This window comes from Prionailurus bengalensis, chromosome B1, assembly GCF_016509475.1.
Source record: "Prionailurus bengalensis isolate Pbe53 chromosome B1, Fcat_Pben_1.1_paternal_pri, whole genome shotgun sequence".
NCBI classification, from domain to species: Eukaryota; Metazoa; Chordata; class Mammalia; order Carnivora; family Felidae; genus Prionailurus; species Prionailurus bengalensis.
Genome location: NC_057344.1, coordinates 122,033,318 through 122,059,527, shown reverse-complemented (window position 1 = coordinate 122,059,527; position 26,210 = coordinate 122,033,318). Strand labels below are relative to the sequence as shown.

At 36.5% G+C, this 26,210-nt stretch overlaps 1 protein-coding gene across 2 annotated transcripts in view; it reads right to left on the bottom strand.

Annotated features, from left to right (window-relative positions):
- EMCN (endomucin) overlaps positions 1-26,210 on the bottom strand; it is a 102,846-nt gene that overhangs the window by 63,617 nt on the left and 13,019 nt on the right. For both annotated transcript variants that reach the window (XM_043571719.1, XM_043571718.1), the window contains exon 2: positions 636-755. In XM_043571719.1, the coding sequence (XP_043427654.1) occupies positions 636-755 (120 nt within the window). The remainder of the gene's footprint in view (positions 1-635; positions 756-26,210) is intronic.

Below are 26,210 nucleotides of genomic sequence, written 5' to 3'. Positions count from 1 at the left end.
GATGACATGGATCGCATGGGTGGCTCAGTTGGTTAAACAGCAGACTCTTGATTTCGACTCAGGTCATGATCTCACAGTTCGTGGGTTTGAGTACCAGGTCAGGCTCCGTGCTGCAAGTGTGGAGCCTGGATTTCTCTCTCTCTCCCTGCGCCTCACTCCCAAAATAAATAAATAAACTTAAAAAAAAATAGTGGTAGCACTGCTATCGAACCTTACAAATTAAATCTATCGTCAGCCTTATGCAACTAACAGATCAATCTGTTATTAATACAGTTTTACCTTGTTAACTGTGCTGCTTAAGTGGACAACTGGAATGTTTAGAAACATATTTTTATGACTAAGGAAATGGTAATTTTTTTATTTTCTAAAAATAAACTTTGTGTATGCAACATTCACAATAGGATTATTTTCAAACAGGAAATGATCCAAAAGAATATCATCAAAGAAGCCCACTGCCATCTCAGGGCTTTGTATGCAACCCAAAATAACATGTAAGTTTCAAAAGAGTGAAGCAGCACAGACCTTCATAATAATAGATACAGCACATCAAATTATTTTTCTGTGATCAGATTATGTAGATGCTACTAATTTTATTTGTTACAGTTAGAATAAATTTCACTAATTGCTAATCCTACCTTTAGGAGACGCTCCCGATGTTGATTCCAAAACAGGATTTGGTATTATGCTTGATGTTGATACAGATATTTCTGTTGCATGAGTTGATGGTAATACACCAGTGATTGTGTTGTTAACACCTGAAAAAAAATAGCTTATGTTAAAGCAGCTGCATTGAAGTTTACAATTTATTTTGCCAAATAACACTAGTATATTTAAGCAAAGTAAACTGTATGTATACAGCTGCTAACCCAGTAAGCAGGGCATGGATTTGAAATTAATTTTCTAATTGTAATGAATTCAGCCTTCAGTTCAATATTCATTCACTAACTCCGCCTGCCTCTCACCAACGACGTGAATTTTCAAGAGAGCCGGCAGGAGCAGTCTATAGCTCTGAAACAAAATGATTCCTGAAACTCTTAGGAGGAATAAATGTATAAATTGAAATTTGACAATTTTTTTATTTAAAACATTTTTTTAACGTTTATTTATTTTTGAGAGAGAGAGACAGAGCATGAGCAGGGGAGGGGCAGAGAGAAAGGGAGACACAGAATCCGAAGAAGGCTCCGGGATCTGAGCTGTCAGCACAGAGCCCGATGTGGGGCTTGAACCCATGAACTGTGAGATGGTGACCTAAGCCAAAGTCGGCTGTTTAACTGACTGAGCCACCCAGATACCACTAAATCTGACAATATTTTTAAGCCCACTTCACTAACGTTGTGAGATGAACTAATTAAATGGATTTTCTCTGGGCAGTGGATGTTTTACTAAATATTTTCATAGAACACTGGAATTATTAAGTAGTAAAATGTCCATATTCATACATCTCTTCTTGATATAAAGCATTCCCTCCACTCTCTTTTTCTATAAACATTCCAAAGGAACAAAATATATTTCATTTTTAATTTTTAAAAAAGTTTTAAAGAAAGACCATACATTTTATTATTTATTTTTATTTATTAAATGATTTAGTTCTCTAAATTGCAACAATCAAAGGCACAAAGATGAAGATGATAATTATTAGGTATATTACATATTTAGTTTTAATAATTCCTTTTTGGCAATAGAAGTCAATATTTAATAGTAAGTTGTAAATTTTCATTGAAATATTATTTATTCGAAGTGAAGTATATAGAACTTAATTCTCAGTGATTTATGGAAATATTTGTTTTACACAATATTACTGAATTTGTTAGCATTTATAGAATCCTTTTAATCTTGCATTTGTTGGTCTTGTCTGTATACAGTCACTGTCGTGTTAAAGATCAGAAAATAGCAAACAAAAATGTATAAAGGTCTTGGACAAAGTATTCACGTCCATGGAAGGCATTGTTTCTGTGCTGTTACTTCATCTGTATAGAGTATATATAATATAGCATGTTAGTTAAGAGTATGGACTTCGAGTGACAAAGACAAGTTTCAATGCCAGTCAAGTTGGGTATGTCATTGCAGTAAATACATTGACTTCTCAAATTTAAATTTCATCCAAGATTTTCCTCTTTGAATCTGGGAAAAACCAATAATCTTGCACAGTTGTGAGCAATATTTCAGGTGTCATGAGATAGAATACACTTCCTGTTTCATTTTATAGACTTGAGGTGCTTGGAAGTGTTAGCACTCGGCACTGACTTTGTTTATAGGCAGTACACAGAAATTGCTTGATGTATTCAACACATACAGATTTGTTCAGCACATTCAGGAATGACAGAACTGCCTTTTCACAGGCTTTACAGAAGTCAAGTCAAAAGCTTTTTTCACCTCTGGGTGCACTTCACACCCTCGGTCTCAACCCCTTCCCCCAGTAGGGAGAAGGAACATACCATGCATGAGGTTATCTTTTCTCTGTCAGTCATTTTGTTCCATCTTTCTTTTCATCCCAGAATCTTTGATGTAACACTCATTTCTAAGTTGAAACTGAAGTTGAAGAAAGTTATTCAAAGAAGCACATTCCACTTCGACTGGAAAATTCACCTGTAAATAACTTAAATGATCCCTACCTGTCAACTCGCTAAATAGTAGCAATCTCAATTTCTGAGTATAATCAACATCCCTGGAGACTTTTTTCCTATTTCTTTCCTCCCTCCCTCCGTTCCCCCTTTCCTTCTTCCCTTTATTTTTTGCTTCTATAAACAGTTACTGCATAACTAATATGGAAAGCATGATAAGATCTAATAAAAGGCTCTATGTTGTACCACATGGTATCACCCATGAGTAGCTCTCAGTCTGTTAAGGAACATAATGCCTACACACAATAAATAATCAAGGATATTCTGTATGGGTTGTGTAGACCAGTGTTTTTCAAACTGCAGGTTATGAAATAATTAAAGAGTAATTAAAATCTAGTTAGTAGATTACAGTCAGAGCTTTTGCCAAATAAAAGAGGAAAAAACATTAGAGTGATATTGCAGATAATGAGGGTAAGTATTGTTTCATGAAATTTGTGCACGTGTGTGTGTGTGTGTGTGTGTGTGTGTATTTGAATAAAACATTTGTCAGTGCACAATGTTTCCTGCTGTGATTCCAGCTAAAAATTTGAAAGCTACCGGACAAGAAATTGGGCAAGAGTTTATAAGATAAAGGATGACCACCATGTTGACATGAGCAAGGACTCCGTTATGAATGAGTTGACATAGAAGCTAGGGCTTGAAGAGTAAGTAACACGTCCACATAGCTAGAAGAAGGGGTATGGACAAACATCTGGAGGGGAAGTCAGAGGTGATTGAGCACCTTGCAAACAGTTGTATCTGGTTGGATTGCTGTATGCTCTGAAAGAGCATAGTTGGCTTTGTCTGGTACAATACTGGCAGCTAGATCATAAAGGACCTTGAACACCAAGCCAGGGACTTGAATCTTTATTAAGTAAGGAGCCATGGAAAGTGACCAAATAGAAATTCCACTGTAGGAAAAACAATGGGGAAGTGGGTGGGGCAGAGAATGAGACAGCGCTAACCGAACTGACCTGCAAGTCCCATTTTTATGTTTACCAATGTCCATGACCTTTTGAAGTCATCATGTGAGATTAGTGAGTTCATATCCATAAAATGACTTGAGGCAAACTAAAAGCAGGCAAAATTTTAACCACTGTGTGGTAAGATTGGGAGGTACTGGGAGGCTTTTCCTCCTTACCATACTTCAACCCATTTGGCTACTGAGTTCCCTGAGTAAACTCTTAATCCAGTAGCACTCATTCAAGTCTTTGTTATTAGTTCTTCAGACTGTCCATCAAAGAGAATGCCCTCCTTTGGCAAAGACTGACAAACAGCCTGTGAAAGTATTGAGTGTCTCTATGTGCCAGGTGCCATGTGAGCACTTTCTGTGGATTGTTTCCTTTAATCGTAAAAAGATACTGTGGTGCCCATACTTGTATGATCAGCACTTTACAGATGAAGACAGTGAGGTTCAAAAAAGATGAGCAACTTGCCCACACTATACAGTGGGAAGTAACGCAGTTGCAATTTTAACCCGGAACCCCTTGAATCTTGACTCTTACCCACCACAGATCTTGCCATGGGAAGGTGGTTCCATGCAAAGCCACATACTTCTGCTCTGCCTTTCACAGGGTGTGATATTACAGGGGTAGAAGTGACTTAGATGCACAGATGTTTTGCCCTTATGTATCTAAGATGAGGAAGCAGACAAAATACCTCACTGGTTTTTTTCTTAAAAAAATATCATTTTGTCATATACATTACATACATACACATACAAAATGTGTCCCTCCATAAACATCCATAAAATAGACTTAGAGCTCCGAAGGAAATTTCCAATCTACTAAAGCTATTTATGTTTGAAAAATAAAAATAGAGATTTACTCAGTTGGAAAATTCTGCAAATAGAAACGTTCTTCTGTTATATGGTGGGAAAGAATTATTCTAAGTACCACTGTTGAAGGTTTTATTGACCACGATGCAAGTAACCACCAGTTATGCTTTTACAGCATTTTCTATAAATTTCTCTTAGGTCGATCTGCTCTCCTAATAAACTATTGAGGATAATGGCTCATTCTGAAATATTTTCTCTTCACAAGACATGATGAGGTAGCATTTCATTTTTCTTTATTTCCAAAGTAATTAAAGACAAATTTCACAAGAAGACCTGTGCTTCGCATCTTTGCTTATGTCTAACCAAATAGTGCTGTTCTTAGGATGCTATAAGGAAAACAGATGGCATTTTATCCTGATTCCACACTAGACTGAGAGAGTACAATAGATAAAATGACACTAGTTTCCCATACTATTAAAGGATGAAGCAGGATTGGGATTTTTAAAAAAGTAACTATTTTAATTACAGAAATCATGAGAACTTGGAAAATTCAGCTTACAGATGAAAACCAGGTATCGTATTTTTTCCTATTTTCAAATGATCTGGTCATCTACTCCAGTCTTCTTAGATGTGCTTTGTTATTACGTTTCTAAGTATTCACAAGTAGTCTCTAAAAGTTAGAATTTTAGGGGTACCTGGGTGGTTCAGTCAGTTCAGCTACTGACTCTTGATTTCGGCTCAGGTCATGATCTCATGATTCATGGGATTGAGCCCCAGGTCAGGCTCTGCATTGACAGCACGGAGCCTGCTTGGGATTCTCTCTCTCTCTCTGCCCCTCCCCTGCTTGCTCTCTCTCGCTTTCGAAATAAATAAAAACTTAAAAAAAAGAACATAAAAGTTAGAGTGTCATCCATCCTCATAATGAGCAGGTATCTCTCTAGTTATCTTTTCCCCTACCAAGTCTATAAGCAAAGTCCACTGGAAAACCACTGCTAGAGAAGGTAGATCTTACCTCCTCTAGATGAACACAAACACTGAATGACAGTACCTTAGAATTCTAAGACTTGAGTCCTCAAAAGAACTTCTAAAAATATCCTGTTGTAACAGAAACCCTACATTTTATAGCTTAGGAAATGTATGAGTTTAAGATAGTTTCAAAAGATCATAGCAATAATTACTAAAAAAGTTCCCTTAATTCCCAGTTGAGCACTCTGTATTATGTAACAGAGAAAACCTTTTTTTCCCCCATTCTACTAAATGGAATACATTTCTGATGGAGACAATGCCAAAGTTTCCCTTTGAACTACAGGAGAAAAGATTTACTTTGCGAGTTTTATCCATAGACAAAATTTCAGAATAAAGTTTTAAGCTCTTTAAGGAAACAAAAGAGTGATTATTTAAAAAAAATATATATATATAGTTACAGTGTATACAAAATACTAATTACTTAATGGTCTAATAATCCTCAAAGTACAATTGTTACGTAATAATTTCATAACCTAGATCAACTCATCTATGGAATTCAAAGTAAAGTAGATAGTTTTATATTTCAATAGCATATAATTTGTTATTCCCACTAATTCATGTTGTTTTCATACAATACCCCCTCCTGTACATCCCCACTTCCTCAAGCTTTTATTTTTTTATTTTTTTTATTTATTTATTTTTTTCAACGTTTATTTATTTTTGGGACAGAGAGAGACAGAGCATGAACGGGGGAGGGGCAGAGAGAGAGGGAGACACAGAATCGGAAACAGGCTCCAGGCTCTGAGCCATCAGCCCAGCGCCCCACGGCGGGGCTCGAACTCACGGACCGCGAGATCGTGACCTGGCTGAAGTCGGACGCTTGACTGACTGCGCCACCCAGGCGCCCGAAGCTTTTAAAAACTTTACACACATTTTATATTGAAATAAAGTAACTCTCAATTGTTCAGTTTTCACTTGTGTTCAGTTATCATCTCCTATGCATCACAGCTTATAATGAATATGGATTCACTTCTTAAATTTACATGGGATGGCAGTGCATGAATTGGGGTGTGGTAAATAGCGGGAGGGCATTTTTCATAGTCACTTGCCAGTAATTACTAATATTCCAACCTTGTTCAACTGATACCCTATTATCTTCTTTGTTAGTAAATAATCATTTTTGAAGTTTAAGCTGAAAATTTTAATTGTCCCTCACACATCAAAAAATATAGATATTGAAGTATATGAAAAACTATAAATATATAATATAATACACTGTAAGTTGATATATGAAAGTAAAATATATTTACACATGAATATAATGAAATAAACAAAGGCATAAATAAAATACAATGCCACTTTCTCTATTCCTATCAAAATAGAATATCAAAATTCATGAAATGGGGCACCTGGGTTGCTCAGTCAGTTAGGCTTCTGACTCTGGATTTTGGATCACATCATGATCTCACAGTTTGTGAGTTCGAGCCCCGCATCAGCCTCTGTGCTAGGAGGGCAGAGCCTGGTTGGGATTCTTTCTGTCTCTCCCTCTCTCTGTGCCCTCTCTTGCTCACACACTCTCTCTCTCTCTCTCTCAAAATAAATAAATAAACATTAAAAAAAAACCCTGAAACACAAATAACCCAGCACCTTCATGAAAGGCAAGACACCAACTCCTTTCCATTATCAGTGTCTTATCAACACATTCTTACACTAACGGTAGTCCTTCTCTTTTGACATAGCAAAATTCATTTTGGTTCATTGCCAACTGAATTAAATACAGTTAAATCTTTATCAATTAAAATAATATAACAATTACTCAGTGATGATGTGCCTTTGATGATTTCTTCTGTTTGCACTGACCCCAAATTTTATAATGTCCTATTTTAAATGTATGAGTAGCCCACTAGCCAATGCATTGTTTACCGCAATAAACATTTGTTAAGCATCTATTTCATGAAGAGCTAAGCAAAAATAGAAAAACATGTTTTTCCAAGGGGACCTTAGAGTTTATTTGAATACTCAAGCTATACATATGTGAACCAACTATCAGATTATGCCAAGATGCTGTATAAAATGGTGCTATGTAATTAATACTATGCATAGCTGTTTCTGTACAATGTTAAGTGAAATCAAAGTAAGGTGATGTTTCTCTTTGTGTCAGGGACAATCAGAATCATTTTCTCGGAGGGAGAGATTTCAAAAAGAATTAGCTTGGGGCGCCTGGGTGGCTCAGTCGGTTAAGTGTCCAATTTCGGCTGAGGCCATGATCTCGCGGTTCATGAGTTCAAGCCCCGCATCCGGCTCTGTGCTGACAGCTCAGAGCCTGGAGCCTGTTTCAGATTCTGTGTCTCCCTCTCTCTCTCTGACCCTCCCCTGTTCATGCTCTGTCTCTCTCTGTCTCAAAAATAAATAAACATTAAAAAAAATTAAAAAAAACAAAAAGAATTAGCTGAGACATTAAAGAAAGAAAAAAATTATTTCATGGGAGAAAAGAAAGCAAGTATACACAACCAGAAGAAGAAAGTGAAGGGAGCCAAATAAAAGAGAGGCCATATAACAGAAGGTCTGGGAGGGCATAATATTAGACATAAGCAGAATCTTTTGGGAGAGGAAAGTAGGAAAATCCCATTTTCAACGAAAACATCAGAGCTAGTGGCAACTCTTGAAAAAAGCGTTTTAAATTTCCACTGCATTTTCAATTCAGACTAACAAAATACCATAGCAAGCACACAAGTTTTGAAAATGCTTCAATTTCCTAGGCGGAATGAATTGGGAAGGTAAGTAAGAAGAAAAAAAAAAAAAACTCATCTCTCACAGAGAGGAGACAAAAAAAAAAAAAAAAAATCAGATAAGTGGCAGAAAGCTGTGCCCGAAAGAGGAAATCTCCTCAGGTTACCAGCCATCTGTGAGGTGGGGAGGGAGCGCCAAGCCTGGCCGGCTCCGAGCGTGGACAGGTGTCTCAGCCACCTGGCCCCTCTGGGGAGAACAGGAAGGCAGCATTGCCTTGGTGAGTTTCTTCAACAGAAAACAGCGATGTCGGCAAAATGGACCTGAGAATTCAAGGTGTTTTGGCCGACGAGTGGATGGAAGCGTACAGGCAAATTTCCTCCACTCACCCAGATGTCAGGTTGGAAACGATGGGGCGGCACAGTTATTTCCTTCCACAAAAATAACCGTGACTTAACAACAAAATCAGATTCCATAATAATGAGATATTTGAGATTGTGAACCCTATTATCAGGGGACTTTTTGTATTCTGTTCGAGATTTTAAGAGTTTCGATTTCCTGAGGCATGAAAAGGCAAAGGTTGGATTTAATATTTATAGGGGTGGGAGTCGGAGGAAAAAGGAACAATCTGGCCATACTCTCTGGCTCTTAGACAATCATCCCACGGTCCCTCCCCGCGAGGCCGTACTCTGAGGCCGGAGAGGAACTGTGGTTTTGGTAGCCCAGAAAAAACATCTTCCAAGGAAACAAGGGCCTTAGGCTTCACACATTCTCATAGGCACCAGCAAGTTTCAAAAGCAAGACTCTTGGACCCATCTCATGACTTCAGGAAGGAGACCAACTTGGGTGCCCTCTCAGTCCTGCGAGGAACAGCACTGCTCTGTCCCTTCTCTGGGCTTCACGTAGGGGCAGTGATACTAGAAGACAGTGGAGTCCTATTCTCTCTCTAATGGCACCTCCAGCTTTCCTCTGAGCTTAGGATGTAGCCACTTGAGACCTTGGGTCTTAACTACAGGCTCTCCTGAGTGTTTCTTCAGAAACCGGGACAGGCTCACTAGACACTTTCTACCAGCAGGTTACATTTGTTTAGAGTCACGACTTACACACATGAAATGACATGATGAGAGATGGAAGCAAGACCCAGACTTGGCAATTGTGCCACCGGCTAACCGTGCAACGTGGTATGAGCCACTCTTCCTCTCCGGGCCTCAGTTTTCTCTCTATAAAAAGCGTCCATTGAACAACTTCTCGTCAACAATAAAATTGTTATTACCGCTAGGATTAAATTGCAATGGAAACATCCATGATGGCAAATAATAAAGTACAAATTGCACTTCCACATACCAAATGAAGGCTTGTACTTCAGCAGTTATATACAATGGATTTATGGGGTTATTAGTGCTGCCTTGGAGAAATTTGAGCCCAGAAGGGAATTCCGTATTTCAAGGGGCAAAAATGACTGCATTCATTTGCAGTTTGATAATGTTACCTGGACTAAATGTATTTCCCTTTAGGGTGTTGGTCTACTCAGAACTCAAGAAAAATGCGAAAGACAAACTTTGAAACAGACGTTGGGAATACTTGGTTTCAGAATTTTCTTTTCAACGTAGAAGAGCGAGTGTAAGAAGATGAAATATTTTTTATAGGTGAATTAATTACTACATGAAAGAATAGAGCCCAGATCAAATAAAGTAGTCAATTCCTTCTCAGCAATGTGTGTGGGGGGGTGTGTGCTCATGTCTATATTTAATTAGTGACAAATGCATTTCCAAAAATAGTCTACAGTATTGCATTTGGAGCTAGAAAATAATATTTGGCTAAATTTGAGATATCTTGTTTATCATTTCATCTACTTTTATTTTTGTCTTTTCTAAATGTAAAGAAACGCTCTCTAGCTATTTTAAAATGTTTTTTAATTTATTATCAGCTGAGATACTATACTTTTAGTTGTGAAGGCATCAAATAAAAGAATGAAAGAGTTATTTCTACTTTCTGAAAAGTCAAAGATAATCTTTTCTTGCCTTGAAAAGAGTTATTTGAAAGGACAAAAAGACTTTAAGGGATAGATATTCCAAGGACACAAACTGATCTAACAATAATTACTTTCTATTACATTTATTGATTTTAACAACAATTTTGTGAAACAGCTGAACAGACACAAATGTTATCTACATTATACAGATGAAGAAATGGAGGTCCTGGTAACTGACTGTGACTTGTCAGGATGCAGAGTTAGAAGGTCTTAGAGCTTGTTTAAACCCAAATGTTTTAATCCCTCTTTCGTGTTTTTTCCCTCCACATTGGCTAGAGTTTTAGAACTACAAGATCATCTTTGTGATTGCAGTATTGCTATGCCAATACTTGAGTAGTTTAATGACTTTAATGTACGGTATTTTCCTCTTATATTATTGCTAATTGTTATAAAAATAAATGTAGCTAATGAAGGTATGTAAAATATTAAAAGTAAAAAAAAAAACCAGTGATCATCGGTAGTACTTCATCAGTTTTTGGCTGACCAATCACTCATCTATCAGAGATTATTAAATAAATCAAATTAAAACAAAATCTCTTAGCTCAAAGTTTTATCTTCTCTTGTCCATGAGTAGAACATTCATGTGAAACAATTTTACCAAAAAATTAAAAAAGTAAGAAAGTCAACTTCTATTGTAATATCAAATGACTCAGAAAATTTATGAAGGGTGTTTGAAGGTACGACTTTTTAAGTGTCTTCTTCCCTTTATTTGTTACTTGTCTTAGATTTAGGACAATGTTGTAAAAAGGACTGTTTCTTTTCTTGTTTTGGGGTAAAGCAACGGTGTTAAGGTAAATACCTTACTGTTTGGTCTCACTTGGATAGCAAAATCACTCATTACCTTTGTCACAGCAAAAAACTATTTTGCCCCCTTAATTTTATTTGCATCAAATTCTTTTCTAACGTATATATTCAGTAAATGCAAGAAAGGCACTGAATAAAGGAAAAATCATCTCTTAGCTAGGTTATAAAGCAAGGGGCAGTGTAGTGCTAGGAATAGGGGTCTGGGGCCATGTTACCCAATCCAGGCCCCACCATCGACCCGCTGTGCAACTTTCTGCAAATTGCTTAACCTCTTTAGCTTCAGTTGTCAATATTTTGGAAACCTACCCTATACGGCTTCTGTACAGATCAAACAATGATACATATAAAAAGGTAAGAGAGGGGCGCCTGGGTGGCGCAGTCGGTTAAGCGTCCGGCTTCAGCCAGGTCACGATCTCGCGGTTGGCGAGTTCGAGCCCCGCGTCGGGCTCTGGGCTGATGGCTCAGAGCCTGGAGCCTGTTTCCGATTCTGTGACTCCCTCTCTCTCTGCCCCTCCCCCGTTCATGCTCTGTCTCTCTCTGTCCCAAAAATAAATAAACGTTGAAAAAAAAATTAAAAAAAAAAAAAAAAAAAAAAAAGGTAAGAGATGCAGTCAACAGCTGGATTACACATGAATTTATCCCGACTAAAAAGTCAGTGAAATGAGGTACATTTTAGAGTTCTATCATTAGGTCAGATCAATTTATGTTTCTGACTTATACCGCCTCTAAATACTGGAGTAACTACTTACGGGGCCATGTCTAATACAGTCAGTAGGTTCGAGCTAGGAAAGTCTTTCTGAAAGAACTTAAACTCCTCCTGAGATCATAACCTAATTCTCCCAGTTATGCCCTAACGTTGACAACCACTTTGCCGGATTTCTTAAATTATTTTTTTCATTATTCTCTTTTTCTAATTTCCTTATATCATTTATTTCAAGGAACAGATTAGGGTAGCAGAACAGAAAGATTGAAAAAAAGGATAGAAAAGGACAGAGAAAAGAAAACTTGGGAGTTGGGTGATATAGTAGAAGAAAGAAGTTTTTCCGGTTGTAGTCCTTAGGCCCACGGTTGCCAGTGTGCTGTAGACACTGCACCAATGGAACCTGGGGAGTTTCTACCGAGGGTCACGGTCTGTATTCACACGTGAGCACCAGGTGACATACGGAGGTATCGAATCACTATATTGTACACCTGAAACTAACATAACATTGTATGTTAACTACACTGGAATTAAAATAAAATACAAATTTAAAAAATCTGTATTCACACTAAATATTGTGTGTGTGTATTGAAAAAATGATCCACGCATATATGCTAATATTTTAAAATAGATGTAGGTTCTATTGTGAAAAAAATGATCCACGCATATATGCTAATATTTTAAAAGAGATATAGGTTCTATTGTGATTAATACCACTTTTAAAGAATTGCTTAATATTTAGTAGCATTCTGTTTCCTCAATTAGCGGGTGCAAATATTATCCCACTGGAAGGGGAGTTCGCAATCTTTCTACGTAAATGAGGTATTTCTCTTCAAAAAAGTTTGAGGACCACTGACTTGTGGATCTAAGTACATCAATAACAGTATAATTTAGTTAATTTGGCTGAGGGCATCGTATAGCATCACAAAACCACCAGAATTTGAAATCTTGTCTGATCCATTGCAATGCAAAATTAGGGCCACTCTTCAAACACCTGTGACTCATACTTTTTAATTAGAAACAAACAAGCAAAGACTGACAGAGGCGCCGATTTAGAGCCCCTTTGTTTCTAGTATATGCCAGTTCTGGGTGTTAGAACAATAGCACGTCTTTTCTTCCTCTGATTCTCTTTCCCCAGAGGTCCTCCACTTTTGAGACGGACAAACTGCCTGAACCACACATCCAGTAGTGACCCGTTATGTGTTTCCACAAGAACAGGAAAGTAGGCATAGTGTCTACTTTCCGATTTCAGACTCTAGCTTTTATAGGGTATATTTTCCAAATTAAAAAGATTTCGAACATTCCATTAGGACATCATCAAAGGAGTCATTTGTGGTGCGTTAATTAAATCTAACACATTTAAAAATAACTCTGCATGTTGTGGGCCAGATGCAGCCTTTGGAAAAAGAAGGAGCCTACACTGAACATTGCAACAGATTTTTGTATTTAATAGTAGGCAACAGACACGTTTCCAGAATATGCTCTCAAAGCCTGGTTGGGAAGTGTCTGCTCTGCTCGCAGCAGGAGAAAAAAAATCCATATATAAAGTACAGGAGAACAAGAAGTAAATTATATACTTTCACCTCTCAATCAACTCAAATTTGCTTCATTATTTAAAAGTAGTGCCCCACTGCATGATATTGTCCAATTTTAACCAGAAGAATGAACCACTCCAAGAACCCTTCCCAAATGTCAAGACAAAAAGTAGGATGGCAAATTTGTTCTTATCTGAAAACACATTGTCAGTTATAGCCTCATGAGAAATAATTTTGGAAAATAAGAAGGATGTTCAGAACTATATGAGATGTAAGGGAAAGGTCTAGAGAGAGCTGAATTGCTTTGTCCAAAAACAACAACAACAAAAAATGGACTCAATGTTTTACCCATAAGAATGACAGAAAGATGTGGGGAAAGAGGAGAAAGAAAAGGCCGAGAAAGAAGGTAAAGCATCCAAAGGACTTTTCAGACCAAGGACATCTAAAACTCACTCTTTAGGTACCTGGGTGGCTCAGTCAATTAAGTGTTGGATTCATGACTTTGGCTCAGGTTATAATCTCATGGTCATGAAATCCAGCCCAGCATCAGGCTTCATGCTGAGCTGAATGTGGAGCTTGCTTAAGATTCTCTCCCTCTCTGTGTCTCTCCTTCGGCCCCTCTACCCCACTCATGCTCTCTCTGTCTCAAAATTAAATAAATAAATAAATAAATAAATAAATAAATAAATAATAAAGCACTCGTTGCATCGCTCTTATGTGAAACCTCCCTTTTTTTTTTTTTTTTAAATTTTTTTTTCAACGTTTATTTATTTTTGGGACAGAGAGAGACAGAGCATGAACGGGGGAGGGGCAGAGAGAGAGGGAGACACAGAATCCGAAACAGGCTCCAGGCTCCGAGCCATCAGCCCAGAGCCTGACGCGGGGCTCGAACTCACGGACCGCAAGATCGTGACCTGGCTGAAGTCGGACGCTTAACCGACTGCGCCACCCAGGCGCCCCTAAAACCTCCCTTTTCAGTAACATCGGCTGCTACACACAAAGTGTACAAATACCCACCAAGATTTTAGTTAAGTGGATCTTTCAAGGGAATGCGTGAAGGAAAGGGGAGCTGTGCTTTGGTTGTGGCCAAAGTGAAGTTAAAGAAAATGTCACAAGAAACCAAAAGGAGTACATGATCTGATGGATACAGGCAGTAGGAAAGAAAGGTGAGAATGAGGACTTAATCCTCCCTCTACGACAAAGGATTTGCAGAAACATCCAGCATTGGGCTTTAAAAAATTTATATATATATGTGTGTACATATATATATTTTATATATATAAATGCGTACATATATATATTTTATATATATAATATTTATAAATTTTTAATGTTTATTTTTTTGAGAGAGAGAGAGACAGTGTGAGTGGGGGAGAGGCAGAGAGAGAGAGGGAGACACAGGATAAGAAGGAGGCTCCAGGCTCTAAGCTGTCAGCACAGAGCTCCATGTGGGGCTCGAACCCACGAACGGTGAGATCATGACCTGAGCCAAAGTCGGACGCTTAACCAACTGAGCCACCCAGGTGCCCCAAAATTTTTTATATATTTTTTAATGTTTATTTATTTGAGGCGGGGGGAAAGGGCAGAGAGAGAGGGAGACACAGAATCCAAAGCAGGCTCCAGGCTCTCAGCTGTCAGCAGAGAGCCCAATAAACTGTGAGATCCCATAAACTGTGAGATCATGACCAACGCTCAACCCACTGAGCCACCCAGGCACCCCTGGAGGAATTGGGCTTTTACCCAGAACAGAGAGTAAGCTGAATCTGAACATGGTTTTATATTAAAGGCTGGAGACACCCGTGTGACATCTGAGGTATATATAATGATTTTTTTATTTTATTGAATGCTGCTTACTAGTCTAAGAATCAGATTTGCTCAGTCACAATGATGACAATGCGTTTACTGAGCAGAGGATAAACCATAAATTTGTTCTGTAGAAAATTGTTCCAGACAGAGTGGGTTATAAACTGTTTGCTTCGCAAATATGGAGGGAGACATTATCAGAACAAATAGACTCTACAGAACAAGAATTTCAATGCAGCATCAGTAATTACTTAAATCAGAGATATCACCATTGTTGAGCAATAAAGTATTTCCTAACCATGAAGGCCACCATTACATCACAGTTGACATTAATCTGCAAACTGATTTTTTTTTTCTGGTTTGGGTGACAAATTCATGCCAGAACAATTAAATCTACTTTCCTGACAAAGTAACAGAGATGTCAACAAGAGAAAACAAAATAGATGTAATATCACATTGTTACCATTATATAATTAGTGTCTTCTATTGAAATAGATATTGAAGAAGTATGATGCTCTGTATAAACATTGCTATTAGTTTAAAATCCTTAGGCAAAATGTACTAGAATAATGAATTTTCAAGCAATTCTAGCAAGTAGCTTTAACATTTATCTGTGTATCTTCAACTACTAGTATAGTACTTGACAACAGGCCCTTATTAAATGTTAATTAAAAGATAAACATCAGTAAATTTTCCTGAATAGCCAGACTTTTCAAAATATTGCAGTTCTTCTATCATTTTAAATAGAATTGCCACTGGCTAAAAACAGAAAGTAAAAACAGGTTGAATTTATATTGAACATATGACTCACTGTTGAAGCCTCATATTGAAATAAACTTTCCCTGTGTAATGGTAAATCCTTATTTCTTACACTTCATTACTATTTGTAAGCATATCTCTGCTCTTTTGTGACCTCAGTAGCATTGAAGACTGGATCAATTTGGACTTATGATATTTTTTTCTGATAGAGGGTCGCTTTAAAATCTGGGAATAATTTGTAGGGCACTTTCTGTGTTCTTGGCATCTTTCTTATCTCTAGTGAGACTTCTGTAACATTTAGAAGCATGATTCTTCATATTCTCCCTGGACAAAGGTTGAGGTAGAACGTATTTGCTAAGTTCAGAAGAGTTACTTACCAACTATCAAAGTGTCCTCAGAACTCTTGTTCATTTTAACAGCCTACTAGCAAGGAAAAATGAGCTGGCAAAGTAAATGCCAAAGTTGACTAGAGCAGCCTCCTGAGGTTGAATCTCCAGGAAAGTGTGTCCAAAATTGTATCCACTCCTGTACCACTTTTGTTGAGTCTCTATATCCTTTACTCTGCCTGCTCTTAGGTCCTTACTCTTTTTCTTAAAAGTCAAGTCATGAGCAGGGAGGGGCAGAGAGAGAGAGAGGGAGAGAGAATCCCAAGCAGACTCCGTGCTGTCAGAGCAGAGACCAATGTGGGGCTTGAGTCCAAGAAACCTTGAGATCATGACTTGAGCTGAAATCGAGTTGGATGGTTAACCGACTGAGCTACTCAGGCACCCCCACTTTTAAAAATTTAATCCAGTTTTTAAAAAGAAATATTATATTAGTACCACAAACGAAGAGTAAGATCTCTCTGGTCATTAAAGTAACCATGAAAATAAAAACATGAAAAAAGTAATGTTCCATATAGATACTATTAACTATGGTCGTTCCATGCTTGATCCTGTGTGCTCCATGTTGAAAAGTGAAATTAGTGAGTGTTAGGCCATAACAAAGACATAAGGACACCAAAAATATGCTGAGATAACCAAAAGCATAATAGAGATTTGAGTCAAGGTTGTTGATTCCATAACATTCATCCCCCAAATTATCTCAAGTACCACCAGTTGTACTCATTACATGCCCTAGGAATATTGCTCTAGCTTCTTAAGGCCACCCAATTAGTCATAAAGTACCTTGTAATCCACCTAATTATAGCTTTTCCATATAGCAGAAAGTCAGATCTATTTTCTTTCCTTCCATTTTCTTCTCATACTTGCGTACATTTTTATCATCATCTTCTTCTTTTTTTTAATGTTTATTTTTGAGAGAGAGAGAGAGCATGAGCAGGGGAGGGGCAGAGAGAGGAGGCACAAAATCTGAAGCAGGCTCCAGGCTCTGAGCTGTCACACAGGGCGCCACACAGGGCTAAACTCTCGAATCACAAGATCATGACCTAAGCTGAAGTCAGATGCTTATCTGACTGAGCCACTCAGGCACCCATGTTATCATCCTCTTTTAAGAACCAAAGTCAAATGGGCTTAAAGCTCAGCATTGTTTTAGGGACTGATAATATAGGTACAAAGTAAAGGCTGAGTGGGTGACGAATAATCTTTAATGTCTTAAATACCACTGGTCCACATATAGGCCTGTAACAATCAAGTTTGGCCTGAGTAAAGCTTTTAATTTTTGTCTCATCTGACATTATCATCAACGAAGTAGACAAACTATAAAGCAGTCAACAGTAGAATCAATTTATGAAAACATTTAGCACAGTACTTCAAATGAGTCTGACCTTTACACTTAAAAAAACATCCAAGTCAAGTTTTTAAAGGATAGTAAATTGAACTGCTTTTTTTTTTTTTAACACTTTGGGTAAGAATAAGGGTGTTAACAAGATAAAAATTTTAGATAAATTATTGTTTATTTACAAGATAAAGTTCAGTTGGAATAAAGTGAACAACCAAAGAGTAAAAGCAAAGAGTATACAAATTTAGTAGAATAGTATAAATAAATACATCAGGAAAAGATGTAAAACCAAAGAAAAAGAACAATTAATATAATACTTTATCTTAAATTCATACTTGCAAATGGAACTGTAGTGATGAGATCATGTTATATAACTATGAAGCAACCATTGCTCTTTTGTTCAGTAATGGTTAGATTCTTATTGTGACATGAATTCAATTTTGATCTTTGCATTTTAGACAAGTAGGAGAAAAATTTGTCAAAGAAGAGAAATTGATGTGAATAGAGATGGAAATTGGATTCCAGTAGAAGAAAAAGGAGTTGGGATGATCTGCTGTTTAATCTGAGAAAACAGTGTCTGAAACTGTAATATCATTTGTGTCTATATCTTAATTTCCCAATATACGAATGGAAGTGAAAAGAATTTCACCTTAACATTTCTGATGTTTTACTAGATGAAAAAAATTACTGATTATTTTACCGATATTCAGAGATATAAATGGGCAAATATAGTTCGCTAACAGTAATTCTCATGTAAGCACATCAAGAAATGCAAAGGATAACTAACCCAAATTTATTAGTAAAATATATTTGCAATGAAAATAACATTATAACTTCCATTAATTACAGTGTGTAATTTAAAAATTATGTTAATCTATGCTGCTTATAAAATTTATTGCTATTATTATTATGACAGTATTACAAAAAAAGGTGATGAAGCATTATTTTAGTTCTATCTGCACCAATTCTTCAATGTCAAATTAAAGCTCCGAACTTTAAGAATTTAATAGGCAAGACATATAATCCTAAAGATGTTTTTGGCTTATGGAACAAGTAAATAAGAGATCAATTAAATAAATTCATCCAGTATTAATTAAACACTTACTGTGGATATCGCTAGAGAGAAAATAATTTACCTTGAAACCCAGGACAATTCCCTTGATGCAAGGTGTTCTTTCTGATCTGAATATCAATCAAAAATTGTATCAAAAACTTGGGGCGCCTGGGTGGCTCAGTTGGTAAGTGACCGACTTCGGCTCAGGTCATGATCTTGCAGTTTGTGAATTCGAGCCCCGCATCGGGCTCTGTGCTGATAGCTCAGAGCCTGGAGCCGCCTACTTCAGACTCTATGTCTCCCCCTCTCTCTACCCCTCCCCTGCTCACGCTCTGTGTCTCTCTGTCTCTCAATGATAAACATTTAAAAAAATTGTATCAAAAATTTTAAAGTATTACACGTCTGGATAATAGCACTTAAATCAGCCATACACTGCTGTGCAACAAATTGTCTCTAAACTCATGTCTTAAAGCAATTGCTTACTATCTCCCACAATTTTTGTGGGGAAATAACTTGAGAGCAGCTTTGACCAATTCTGGCTTTGGGTCTCTTACAAGATGGCAGTCTGTAGAGATTGCAGGTGGGGCACCAATCTCCAAGTGTGTGATGGGTCTGGAAGATCCATTTATGAGGTGATTCACTCACATTGCTGGTAAGTTGGTGCTGGCTGTCAGTTTTACTCCACTGGGTCTGTCCACAAGGTTGCCCGATTGTTCTTACAACGCGGTGGCTGGCTCCCCCCAGAGAAAGCAATCCGAGAGACTGAGGTAGAAGCCATAATGTCTTTTACTGCCTCGGCCTTAGAAATCACACAATATCTCTTTCACTGTATCCTATGAGTCACACAAATCAGCCTTAATTAAGTGCAAGAATGTTCTACCTACATGCTTGAATACCAAGAAGCAGGGATTATTGGAGGCCGTCTTGGATATTGGCTACCACAATAGTTACAATTTGTTGGATTACTTTCAAACACAGAGAATATTAGATTAAAAAAATAAATTGCTGTCTTTTAGGGAAAAAAAATTCAAAGTTTTATTCATAGCCTGAACCTGTTCACTCAACTTTCCCATTGTTTCCCAACAGATAAGCTGGTTTCTTTGCTATCTCTTAAACTTGACATTTTTTACTTCCAACGTCGTAGTTTTGCTCGTGTTTTTTCTCCTTTTTAAAAAATTAAATAAAAATATCAGAGAACATGGATAATTTTTTTCTTTAAAGTTCAGCTAAAGTTGTACCATCTGCCTAAAGCCTTGTTTATTAGTTCTGTCTACAATAACTTTCCTCTCCTTAGAATTTGTATATATAATTTTAAAAATAATTTAGAGAGAGAAAGCACAGCAGGGTAGACAGGCAAAGGGAGAGAGAGAGAGAGAGTCATGAGGAGGCTCCAACCTCAACACAGAGCCCACTTTGAGGCTGGGTCCCATGACCCTGGGATCATGACCTGAATGGAAATCAAATGTTGGACACTCAAACGATTGAGCCACCCAGGGGCCCCTATATATACTGTTCTTAAACCACACAATTAAACACTTAATGAGTACTTTTCATTAATTTAACGGACAATAACTGAATGCCTACTATGTACCAGGGCAAAAATAAGTGATGGTATACAGTTAATGATTTATTTCCCTTACCAATACGAAGAATTTACTTATGCACTCATGATACTAATATTTAGTATATTAGTTCTGTAAGCATATTTTCAAGTTTCTAAATGTAAGTTTTTTTTTGATGCCCCCAAGTATGTCTTTTGTGTGCAGAAAATGTCTTATAGAAGTTAATTCAGTTTTGGAAGTATATATTTAACTTTCTTTTTAATTCACAGAATTAAAAATCTTTTTCTCTCTTAAGATTTTAAACTCAATTTATAAATGCTATTATTCTATTTATTAATAGGCAAATTTAACAATTCCTTTAGAGATCCTTTAACATTTAATCCCATTTATATATTTGTTAATTTCCCTTAAATATTTAAAATTTTATTCATAAATTGAAAGTAGTTAACATATACTAGTTTGCCTGCCTTTGAGGATTTTGTAGAGATAATGTATATAAAAGTACTTTGCAAACTCCAAATTAGTGCATACATATGGCATTATTGTTATTAAATCATAAAGTCAGATGTGCTTCCATATTGAAATGATTCAGTGGTAAACAAAGCATGTGGCTTTGCTCATAATACTTTTAATAAATGCTTTATCAATTCTTAGAATGGCTACAAATGTTTTTAAATAGTACTTCTCTTTCCATGACTTAGATGAAAATTGGAGAAAGTCAAATCTAAATGAAATTAGAGTCCTCAGGAAGATTAAACCTTGTTCCAATTCATGACAGCCTGTCTTGAACACCAAGAAGCATAGCGACCCAGCTTCGATTTGGACTTCACAAGACAGGTTCCAGCCTCAAAGAGGATCTGGTGAAGACCAAAGATCCGGAGGTGCATTGCTGGCCATGAGTCCTCACGCCAGCATTTAGTCCCGTGGAACAAGAGTGCACGACTCGACTAGTGCATATCAAATTAAAAAGGATGAATGCCTCTGACTGCTAAAGTAATTCCAGGTAGTGACATCCTACAGAAAGCTAGCTCAATACAAGGGAACAAACCAGAAGCAAGTCTCACACGGAAAGCTTCTGACTCTAAATAAATAAGACTGAATGACAACCTAAAATCCAAGAGAAAAACAGAATGAGATTGAGAGAAAATTGGTAACATCTAAATTAAAGCTTAAAACTATATGGTCTTCCCTATTCCTAGGAGATTTGTCCTAGGGATGCAGGGGTGGAGGGAGAAATGGAGAATCCGCAAATAGTGCATGAATAATGACAATAGAGATTTATATACCAAATTTCTTGTTATTTCTTGATATTTTCTGATTAAATTGATTCAGCCTCTGTTACATAGTAATCACTCTTAAGACTTGAGGAGTCTTTTCATCTACCCCATAAGACAGCTTATTTCCCTTGTAGGTAGATCCTATCTTTAATTTTAAGTTTCTTAAGTTCAGGCTCTGTATCTTTTGTAATCATTATAAAAGAGTAATATAGACAGAAAAGTGCGAAAATACAAATATACATATCGTGAATAGACATTAACCAGAACCTAGTGTAATTATGACCCAGATTAAGAGAGAGAATATTCCGAGCAGTGCAGAAGCTTCTTGGGAATATTCTATGAATTATATCCCTCTCCCACTGCTCTAGAGCAAATCTTGTAGCAAATCTGACTTAATTTCTAGCCTTTCTTTTTGGGTTTACTGTCTATGTATATATCTGAATATGATAAAATTTGAATTTGACCATTCTTATCTTCATGTAAATTGCAATATATTGTAGGTATGTTTTGTGTTTTGTTCAATTTCGTATTTTAAGATTTTTTTATTGATTATAGCTATAGTATGTTTATTATTGTTGGTTCATACAGTTCATTGAATGAATAAACAATAATTTACTTATTAATTTGGTAATTCATAGACATTCGAGCTGTCACTAATTTTTGTCTATTATAAAAAAATGTGCAACTATGAGCATGCTTGTATTTCTTTTTCTTTTCTTTTTTTTTGAAAAAGTGAAGTACCTATTTAAGACTGCCAATTATTTTGTTTTGTTTTGTTTTGGGATTGGGTTGTTTTAATTTTCCTTACTGATTTGTAATTATTTCTATATATTCTAGATGAGTTTTTTGTTGTTGTTGTTGTTGTTATATCCATGTCAAATACCTTGTTCCATTTTGTGGCTGTCTTTTCGTTTTCGCTGTTATTTCTTTTTAGAAACTGAATAATTCTAATGCGACAGAATATATGCCTTTTAATTTATGGTTACTGTTTTTTGTGTATTTTCCTAAAATAAAGTTTCAGAGATATTCTCCTGAATTTTCTTCTTAAAGTTTTAAACTCTACATTTGCATCAGTATATAATTCATCTGGCATTGGTTTTTGTATATCGTGTTATGTGGGAATCGATTTTAATTTTTCCCCAGTGGCTACCGGATTGTCCCAGCAGCATTTATGAAAAAAGCCAATCCTTTCCCACTGCTCTGTTTTACCATCTTTGTTTTCTATCTAAGATCCATATATCTGTAGGTCTGGTTAAGGGCTCCTTATTCTATCCACTGATCTTTATAGCATTAATGCCACTACGGCTTGATACACCACCTGTGCTCCAATTTGACAGTTTTAATTATTATATCTTTATTATGGCACTTGATAACTGGTAAAACAAGTTCTCCTTTTTTGTTTTTCTTAAGAATTACTAAGATTTTCTTGACTTTAATGTACTTCCATATAAGTTTAAAATCAGATTCCTACATTCCACAATAAAATTTATTAGGGTTTTAATTGGAGTTATCTTGAGTCTACAGATCTATTTGGAGAAAATTAACATAATTTAAATACGGGGTTGCCCAATCAATGAACATGGTATATTTTTCTAATTTTTAAGGTTTTCTTTAATTTCATTTAATAAGTTTTAGTATTCTCTTAAGAATCGTACATCTCTTTTATTAGAATTATTTATAGGTACTTGGTGTTGTTTCTTTTTTCTTTGATGTTTTTGTAAACTGTATTTTGTTAAATGTTCAAATGGTTGTTGCATAGATAGAAATGTAATTAACTTATATAAATTCTATATCCAGAAACCTCAGTTAATTCTTCAATTCTAATAATTTTTCAATAAATTCTTACAGATTTTCTACTTATACAATCATATCGTATCCTGCCCAAGTAATAAATTTTTACTTTTTTCCTTTCCATTTATGGTAATATTTATTTTTCTTGTCTTATAGTACTAGGTAGCATATTTGGTACAATGTTTTATAAAAATAACATTACGGGACAAGATTGTTTTGTTCTCATTCTCAGAGGGAAAGCTAATATTTCCCCACTCCACACAATGATTGTCACAGTTTTTGAAGTTATTCTATCAGATTAAAATATCTTGTTTCCATTTTTTTTTATTAATTCAATAATATTGAATTGTTAAAAGAGTTTTTTTTTTGGCATCTGTTCTCACGATCATATGTTGTACTCCTTATTCTGTCAATCTAGTGAATTAAGTTGATTTCTTAGTTAGTTTTTTATTATTTATTTATTTATTTATTTTAAGGCAATTTCTAAGCCCAACGTGGGGCTGGAACTCACAGTCCCCAGATCAAGAGCTGTGTGCTCTACTGTCAGAGTCAGTCAGGTATGCTGATTGGTTTCCTAGTTTTAAACCAACTTCACATTGCTAATATAACCCCAACTTGGGCAAATTTAAGTAACTTTTTATGTTTTGCTGGATTTTCAAATCTATTTTTCATAATGAGATTGACCAACATATTCCTCTCATAATATTCTCGTCAAGTTTTGATTTTAGCCATCTGCTAGCCTCATAAAATAAGTTGGGGAGTAAAACTTCTATTTTTAGTCCCTGGAAGAGTTTATGCAAAACGAAATTTATTTGTTATTTGAATGTTTAATATAACATTTTGGTGACACTAATTGTTGTGAGATTTTTCTTTGTGGGAAGGTTATTAATTGCTGATTCAATTCTTTTTTTTTTTTTTTTAATTTTTTTTTTTCAACGTTTATTTATTTTTGGGACAGAGAGAGACACACAGCATGAACGGGGGAGGGGCAGAGAGAGAGGGAGACACAGAATCGGAAACAGGCTCCAGGCTCTGAGCCATCAGCCCAGAGCCCGACGCGGGGCTCGAACCCACGGACCGCGAGATCGTGACCTGGCTGAAGTCGGACGCTTAACCGACTGTGCCACCCAGGCGCCCCTCAATTCTTTAATGAGTAAAGATCTACCACAATTTTGTATTTCTTCTTGAGTTAGTTTTGAGGGGCCATATTTTTTAGAAATGTATTCATTTTATATAAATTTCCAAAATTATTGAATTATAAAGCTTTTTACAATGTAGACTTACATTTTTAGTGGCATCTAGAGTGATGTTTGCTTTTTCATTTTTGTTTGTTTCTTCTCTCCTTTTTATTGATTAATTTGGGCAGAAATTTAGCAATCTTATTATATACAGAAATTCTTTGCACTATATATTTCTTTTCTATTTCATTAATTTTGGCTCTTACTTGTCTTATTTCTCCCATCTACTTTATTTGGGTTTATTTTGCTCTTTTATTTTTTCCTTTCTTATGTGTACAATTAAGACTACAGAGTTTCCTCTAATAAGTGGTTTAGCTCCATCTTACACATTTTGTTATAAAATATTTTATTTCCTCCTCATATTCAACACATTTTCTCTAATTTCTATCATCGTTTTTTCTATGATCCGTAGGTCACTTATAAGGGAATGCCTTAACTTCTAAACATACAGATAATTTTATTGTTCTAATTATAATACTGATTTATAGCATAATTACATCAAACTTTGAGAAAATACACATTCAAGGCTTTAATTGCTTCAAAGGAAAGATTGGCACACGATATCTGGCCCAATGTGTGAACATCAAAGTTTTATTCAGGTACTAATGCATGTGAAATCACAAAGTTGTGAGACAATCATAATCAGATTTTCAAATAAAATACCTAAAGCCTGTTGACACTGGAATCCCTTTATCCACTCTGTAACATAAAAGGAATAAAAGTGTGGAGAGAGGCACGTAGATATTATTTGACAGGAGGTTGTCTTTGCAAAATACTTCTTTCGAATCCCATTCTCACTTACTTTACCCCCAAGGAGCAAGGCTTGTCTGGTCTGCAATGCAAACCTGCCCTAATATGTGGTTCTTACAGTTGAAAGTCATAGTGGCCAGTGACTCATACTTGGAAAATCAGTACAATGAAAGACTGCTGCCTAGCTGCTGTAGTGTAGGACCAGGAGAGTTATTACTACATTGAGAATGACTGCCCCAGCAGAGCTTATTAGAGAAAGAGATATATGACTGTTTCTTGTGGACCAAACGCAGGGAGAGAGTGAGAGAGTGAATTTAGAGCTACTTTGAGTCCTGTTCCTCAGGTATATGTAGAGAGGTGGGCACGTTAGCATCGTGAAGCTCTGGGTTAACACAGGATTACCAGTTCTTTGTTCAGGACTAAGAAGAGAACTCCTAGAATAAGGATCCATTCTTATGAACCGAAGAGCTGCAAGGGGCAAGAGGCCCAAAAGCACACCTTTGAAAATGCACCATTCAGCAGTTGTCTTTAACTATCTATGAGGCTCCGGGCACAACTTACGGTGCTAGGTCAAGTAACACCTTTCATTCACCTTTCTTACTCCTTGCTCACTCTGTTCCCAGCATGGAGTGGTCAGAAAGGGGCTGGAGGGAGGACAGGGAACCAGAAAAACAGAGAGACTATAAAGAAACCACTTTGTAGAATTCCATCCCACATGGACATGTTCTATAGGAGAAAATTTTCAATCATTGTTTTGGATTGTATATTCTAATTTTGAATTGATGCACTCTGCAAATTTAGTTGTCCATAAAATTGTTCACTTTTTTTTTTTTAATTTTTTTTTCAACGTTTTTAATTTATTTTTGGGACAGAGAGAGACAGAGCATGAACGGGGGAGGGGCAGAGAGAGAGGGAGACACAGAATCCGAAACAGGCTCCAGGCTCCGAGCCATCAGCCCAGAGCCTGACGCGGGGCTCAAACTCACGGACTGCGAGATCGTGACCTGGCTGAAGTCGGACGCTTTACCGACTGCACCACCCAGGCGCCCCAATTGTTCACTTTTTAAGAGTGAGCGAAAAAGCCATGGGCTTTCAATATTTTCTTCATGGGTGGAA